The 6,724-nt window shown below is 38.6% G+C and overlaps 1 protein-coding gene across 2 annotated transcripts in view; it reads left to right on the forward strand.

Moving 5' to 3' along the window:
• Window positions 1–6,724, forward strand: part of smox (spermine oxidase) — a 17,038-nt gene that overhangs the window by 6,973 nt on the left and 3,341 nt on the right. Inside the window, exons 3-6 of one of the 2 annotated variants that reach the window (XM_014007725.1) lie at window positions 1,239–1,465; window positions 3,767–3,940; window positions 5,066–5,810; window positions 5,929–6,011. In XM_014007725.1, coding sequence (XP_013863179.1) covers window positions 1,239–1,465; window positions 3,767–3,940; window positions 5,066–5,810; window positions 5,929–5,957 — 1,175 coding nt within the window. In that variant the 3' untranslated portion in view covers window positions 5,958–6,011. Of the gene's footprint in view, window positions 1–1,238; window positions 1,466–3,766; window positions 3,941–5,065; window positions 5,811–5,928; window positions 6,012–6,724 lie in introns of those variants that run through there. The other variant, XM_014007724.1, reaches the window with a different exon arrangement.

Genomic DNA, 6,724 nt, shown 5'->3' on the forward strand with positions numbered 1-6,724 from the left:
TTATTACATTTAAAATTATAACTCTAATTCAAGCAGAATAGCCTATTGTCAACATAATTATGGAGTGTRATTTATTTTCAACTCAAAATATCTTCAAACTATCGAAATATAAAGTTATTAGTGAAGAAAACCCATCTGGATAACAGCAGACTGACTTCACGTAAAATGTACGACAGGTCTGGACCACTCGTAAATTTTGTTTGTATCTGAAAAAAATCGTAGAATACGAAAACATTGGTGAATGCCACAAATTCTCCTAAATCACTCGTATGCACAACTTAAGAACAAATCTGTGCATACGAACGGTTCTTGCATGAGGCCCAATGACAGCATTACAGCTCAACTTCTTCTTTAACGTGCTGCTGTTTTAATTTGTTGTACCAAAAACTCAGAGATGCAAATGTAAATTTAGCTTGGTGTAAAACCAGTCAAGAGCAAGTGAAAGGGCATGGCCCRTATTGCAATGTTGTGACAAGAAGTTTATCACATAACATATTGAATACAGCTCTTCTTTAAACCAGTTAGAACTGATTATTATTAAGAAAAGGTTACGTAGTGTAATTAGTACAAGAAACTGTGTCAATAGTGTTTTTGACCTACTTATACAAATACATTAATAGACAGCAGAAATGTTTCCCCAAGCCCAGATGACAAATTTAAAACTCGTGAAGAACTTTGCAGTTAAGCTAGTACCGAGATGTAAAGAAACTACATGTGGTAGTTTAATACACACAAGTAAAATATTTATGGATTTCACTTCACTACTATGTGGTGCTTGCAGATTTTATCACCACAATTGACTGAAGTCCAGGTGTTGCAATACAGAAACTTCTTCGAGGCTTATTTTCGTTTTGAAAAATACTTCTGAGTCACAAGTACAAACAAGCTGAGGATCTCATCTTGTAAGTATTGTGCATTCAGAGAAGCTCGACTGTAAAACGTTCTCCTTGGATAAAGAAATGCAAACCCACAGAGTTAGGTGGCTCTTTTATGGAAACACTTTAAGTGTTCCAGATAGTGTAAGAACTGAGTTTGATGTTAGTATTGTAAATAAGAAACAGTAAATTTTCTAGAGGGATTCTACAGTGTCTGTATGTAGGCCTCATTGTGGGGGGTTAAATTGGCCTTCTGGTTATCTGGTGACTGCACCTGAACCAGTTAGAACCTATAAAAAGTGGTGAGAGGGATTAATGTTTCCCTTTAATCACACTGATCCCAGCATTTTTTTTTTCCTGTAGGAAAAGCAACTTTGGAGCTTGGAGCTACGTGGATCCATGGTGCCAACGGGAACCCGGTTTACCACCTGGCAGAGGAAAATGGGCTACTGGAGCACACCACGGATGGAGAGAGGAGCGTGGGACGCATCAGCCTGTACACCAAGAACGGCGTGGCCCACTACCAGACCAATGTGGGCAAAAGGATCCCCAAGGACTTGGTGGAGGAGTTCAGTGATGTGTACAATGAGGTGAGGAGTCACACAGGTGCACAGACGTCTGAAAACAAGACTTACTCTGTGTTCAGCCTGCAGAACGTCCAACTTCCTGCTCCTTAACAGTCTGGTTAGCAGTAAACTAAATAAGTTAAGGTGGCCGGTTGCTTTTAAACTTGGTGGCTTAATCTCAAACTTTTACGTGAAGGTGAAAAGATTTCCATCAATGCCAAGTGGAAGAATATAAAAAAAAACGTGTAAAACCTAAAGTTCAACATTTAACTGATGTAATATTAATGCACGTTGAGAAACCATATCTTAAATATGCTACAAAAAAATCAGAGCTTTATTTCAATTCAATTCAATTCAATTCAAAGGTTTATTCATTTCATTAAAAAATACTATATACAATAATAAAAATAAACCAAAACCAAAAAATATTCAAATCAAAATAAAATGAAAAGTAGCAGAAGAAGAATAAATCTTATTTTGTCTGCCCCTTTTCGACCCAGAATATATGCAAACAAAACATAATTTACAAAACAATACTAAATAACATAAAATAATAAAAAAATAAAATAAAAAATAAAAATAAATTATATAATATTTAAAGTTAAAACAAATTCTGAACAACTGAGTCATCTTTAAAAGTCTTCTTCAACTGTAAAACTGGCAAAAGCAGTGAATTCAAAAATGAAATCTTTTTATTTCAATCATTTAAGTGCTTCTCTTGCTTCCTTTGTATGTCTCAAGCACGATTTATTTCTTTAAGTAGGTCATGTATGAAAAGGCAAATACTGAGAGAAGCTTCTGTACTCGCTGATGTCATTTAGCTGTTTTTATTGTTTGAACATATTTATTTTCTAAAGCCAAAATCATGTTATTTTTTCGTCATTCAGTATTACTTGAATTAGCTTCAAATTAAAAGCCTGTTTGGTTTCTGTTAAGAGAATCTCTTCGTTTGTTGACAACGCTTTTGTATTTACCAAAAACAGCTCAGTGTGGAGTGGGCTTGATGCAGCAGCAGCAGCCCACCACAGTGGACTAGAGGTGGGTTGGAGTGCCTCAAATGTTATTAGTGATGCTCTCGTTTAGTGGAGGCCACACATGCCATCAGTATGAAAAAAGTCATTATAAGTTCAACTCAGGTGGATTCTGTTCTCTCTAAGTCATCAGAATTTTTTTTCTTTAAAATCACAACATTTGTTTGTGAAATGAYAGAAAGCTGAATAATTTCTAAGATTTGAATTAAGATGCTTGTTAAGTTTAACCAGAACTGGGTTTGCTCCCATCCTATCTCCTTTATATAAATCACAAACAAACTGGAGGTTATTCACTTCATTCCCATGACTGCTACTTATTGTCTGAACCTAAAAAAAAGGGAAAAGCTCGTTTCAGTTTGCTGCCCCKTCCACCTGGGATTAGCTTCAATGTAATTTAAAAATGAAGGAGCGGGTTTCACTAAATGTATTTGAGGATATTTTAAAAGTTTTAGAGAGACAGTTGTAAATGTTTTAACTTAAATGAATAACTGGATGCACCATTTCTTAAGATGATATAACAGTTTATTTTATTTAAATGTTGCCTTTATTCTTATTAAATCTATTGAGTGTTAATCTGATGTGACACTCTTAAAAATAAGATTTTTAATCTCAATGAGTTTTCTCTCCTGGTGAAAATAAAGGATTATTAAAATAAATTGTGTGTGTTGTTAAAGGCAACTACAGTTCAGTAATTTTGCACAATTCTTTTTAGATAAATCTTCAAATACTGAGCAAATCCTAAACTATTGACCGTACAGTGTTTTCTCAGGATAGAAAGACTCATGTTAACCAAATGTTTCATGTTCCCAAACACAACCTTCAAGTTAGACCTGCATGTTTTGTCTGCTGCAGACTGTAAACCAGTGATTTGAGTAATTCTTTGAACTGAGAACCACCTTCATTCCCTAGAAGCTGAGGCAGTTTTTCGTCACACCAGCAGCAATGTTCTCTTTAAACATATTGATTCATACTTGATGTTGTCTCAATACAGTTTCCCGGAAAATTGTGTAAATAACTTTAAATGATTGCCCAACCCTCATGTATGTCAGAYCCCGACAGTGATGACAGTCTCTTCCTTTAGACTTCACTTTTACTTCTACTGAATTTGGCAATGTACTACTGGCTGTTGGCACTGCTTGGTTGTTATGTGTTCAATAAATGATGGATTTACTGATGAGAAGGAATCCACCYTGTCCTAGAGACATCTGCTCTAAACCAAATCAAACTGGTTTCTCTTTCATCCCGGTTTCATCTTCCTCCTTTTCGTTTACATCTCCATTTTGTCCTCTTTTAGGTGTACGAGCTGACTCAGGAGTTTTTCCAAAGCGGGAAGCCTGTTTGTGCCGAGAGCCAGAACAGCGTTGGCGTTTTTACACGAGACTTGGTGCACAAGAGGATCACGTTGGATCCAGATGATTCTGAAAACATCAAGAAGCTCAAGCTGTCAATGCTTCAGCAGTACCTCAAGGTTTGTGTGCCCTCCACGTCCATCTCAGGGAGGGACAGTGACCTGGTCACAAAAATTATGGGAGGCGGGCCATATCTGTATGGAAAATATGCACTGGATGGATTTATGAAACTCCTGGAAACTAATCATTGAAAGAGAGAGTAACTGGTAGAGAYGATTATCGCCACATTTTAAATCATCTAAACTTGATATTTGTGTGACCTCAGGTGAAACTTTCTACCCAGATTTGTATCTGAGTAGCACTGGAACAAATTCAAKGTTTTTGCACTTACTTTTTTTAGTCACGCAGAAACTCTGAGAAAACAAAACATGTTATGAACCACATAAGGTAAATGTGTGTTGGTCTAATTACAGCAGAGTATTTTTTGACTGCCTCTAAACAGAACGTGTTTTACTTGCATGTTAGAACAAGTTCAATCAGGCAGGGTTGTTTAAAGTTCCTGTGACATGCATATTCTTCAAATACAAAAAGTCAAAGAAAACATCTTTATATTTAAGAAAGTTGGAATAATACACATGATTTAACCCATTTTATCACATAATTGGCCTATTTTCTTTTGAACTTGGCTCAGCCAAAGTGAAACAGGAAGTGACATCAAAGGGGAACTCTTTACCAAAGAAAACTCTCTGGTCTTTGTTCATTGAAACAATATAATTTGAACTCTGACTCTTATTCATCTCTCTGATAGTGACTCAAAATAACCTTAAGAAACATCAGATTCTTCTTTACAGTCTGTGTTGTTGGTTGTTTTAGCAACGCTTTGTTCACATTCAGATGTTCCCCTTTGACATCACTTCCTGTTACTTCACAGGCAAATATCTCAACAACTGTTTGCCCCAGTGATGTGAAATTTCTTTTCCAATATTTTATCAATGTCCTCTTTCTAAAAATACATTCATATGTTTTGCAAAAAATTGACGTCACAGGCACTTTAAGGCTGTGGCTGTAAAATAAGATTGCGGACATGCTTTTGCAGGCTTTATTGCCTGTACAAAACAATTGTAGAATGTTTTAATTGTGCTTGGAGAATGGATTTAATGATTTCTTTGGGTTTAACACCTGTTAGTTGTTGAGTTTCCTGCTGGTGTTATTTAGAAATGTAACTGATGTGGTTTGTGTTGAAGGTGGAGAGTTGTGAGAGCAGCTCCCCCAGCATGGATGAGGTGTCTTTGAGCGAGTTTGGAGAGTGGACAGAGATACCTGGAGCCCATTATGTCATTCCTGAAGGTTTTATGAAGATTGTCGACCTCCTGGCCCAGGACATCCCGTCCCACACCATCAGCCTTTGCAAACCGGTCCGCAGCATCCACTGGAACTACTCGGCCCATCACCGAGAGGTCATTGCCAAGAGCAGCGACACCAAGCAGGTCGGCAACCATAATGACAACAACCACAGTGGCCAACCGCATGAGGACCCTCTGCTCCCGGGTCACCCCATCTGTGTGGAGTGTGAGGACGAGGAGTGGATCACTGCCGACCACGTCATCGTGACAGCTTCGCTCGGCGTCCTGAAGCAGAACCACTCGGCCATGTTCTCCCCACCTCTTCCCGAAGACAAGGTGCTCGCCATCGAGAAGCTGGGCATCAGCACCACCGACAAGATATTCCTCGAGTTCGAGGAGCCCTTCTGGAGCCCAGAGTGCAACAGCATACAATTTGTGTGGGAGGACGAGGCTCAGCTGGAACAGCTGGCCTACCCCGAGGAGCTGTGGTACAAAAAGATCTGCAGCTTCGACGTCCTCTACCCGCCCGAGCGCTACGGCTACATGCTGAGCGGTTGGATCTGTGGCCAGGAGGCGCTCTACATGGAGCGCTGCGATGACGAAACGGTGGCTGAAACCTGCACCGAGCTGCTCAGGCGCTTTACAGGTCAGCGCACACACGCACAGAAACAAATGTGATGTCTCCTTTTTCTGTAGACTTTGTGACAGAAAACTAGTTCAGCCTTGAGTGATCAAGATGGACATAATAACCTTGAGTCTTTCAGCTCCGGTGACTCATACAGGACGTGACTGAGTCATTGTCAGAGCGGCAATGACGTATCATCAGCTGTTACGTAGGCAGCTTTTTCAAAAGACAAGGTAACAAATATACAACAGCTGAATGACTCAGATGTGTGTTTTGTGCCCACTCATCATTGACTAAATGTTCTGGTGTCACTACAAAAACAGCATCGACCAGACATGTTGATATTAAGACAAAGACCCTTTTACTGACATTTGATCTGACCCTTTTCTTCTCTAATACACAGACCAAGTGTGTAAAGCTGTATTTGACTGCCTCAAATTAATAATAAATAATTTTTTTTAGAGAATTCGACTTAGCTGCGTGTGAATTACAACACAAAATGTAGCATTTTTCTATGAGTTGACTCATTGTGTACTGTTTGACTGTGGATTAGGAAGGAAGTGCAGAAGACAAGTCTGGCGACTGCTTCAGAACTRGGTCACATTGTGATCACAGAGACAGCGACTGTCACTTCATGATGTGGTCAGTGGACCAATTGTGTGTGCAGAATGAGAATTACCCAGAAAAAGACACACACCAGCGGCAGATGCTGGTCTTTCTAGAAGAGGAAGCTCCGTTTCGGCCTACATCATAAAATGTGTGGGTTATAAATTCTACCCTCCTTTCCTTTTCAAGAAAATGATCTGTGATTCTGTCACAGACCTTTTTTTAATTTATAGTATTTATTAATTTCATTTTAAAAAACAAAACATACAGCAAAACAATACAAATAAAATAAAATGAAAGGCAGCAGAAGAAGAAAAATATCTTATATC

The sequence above is a fragment of the Austrofundulus limnaeus genome, unplaced genomic scaffold (genome assembly GCF_001266775.1).
Source record: "Austrofundulus limnaeus strain Quisiro unplaced genomic scaffold, Austrofundulus_limnaeus-1.0 Scaffold44, whole genome shotgun sequence".
Classification (NCBI taxonomy): domain Eukaryota; kingdom Metazoa; phylum Chordata; class Actinopteri; order Cyprinodontiformes; family Rivulidae; genus Austrofundulus; species Austrofundulus limnaeus.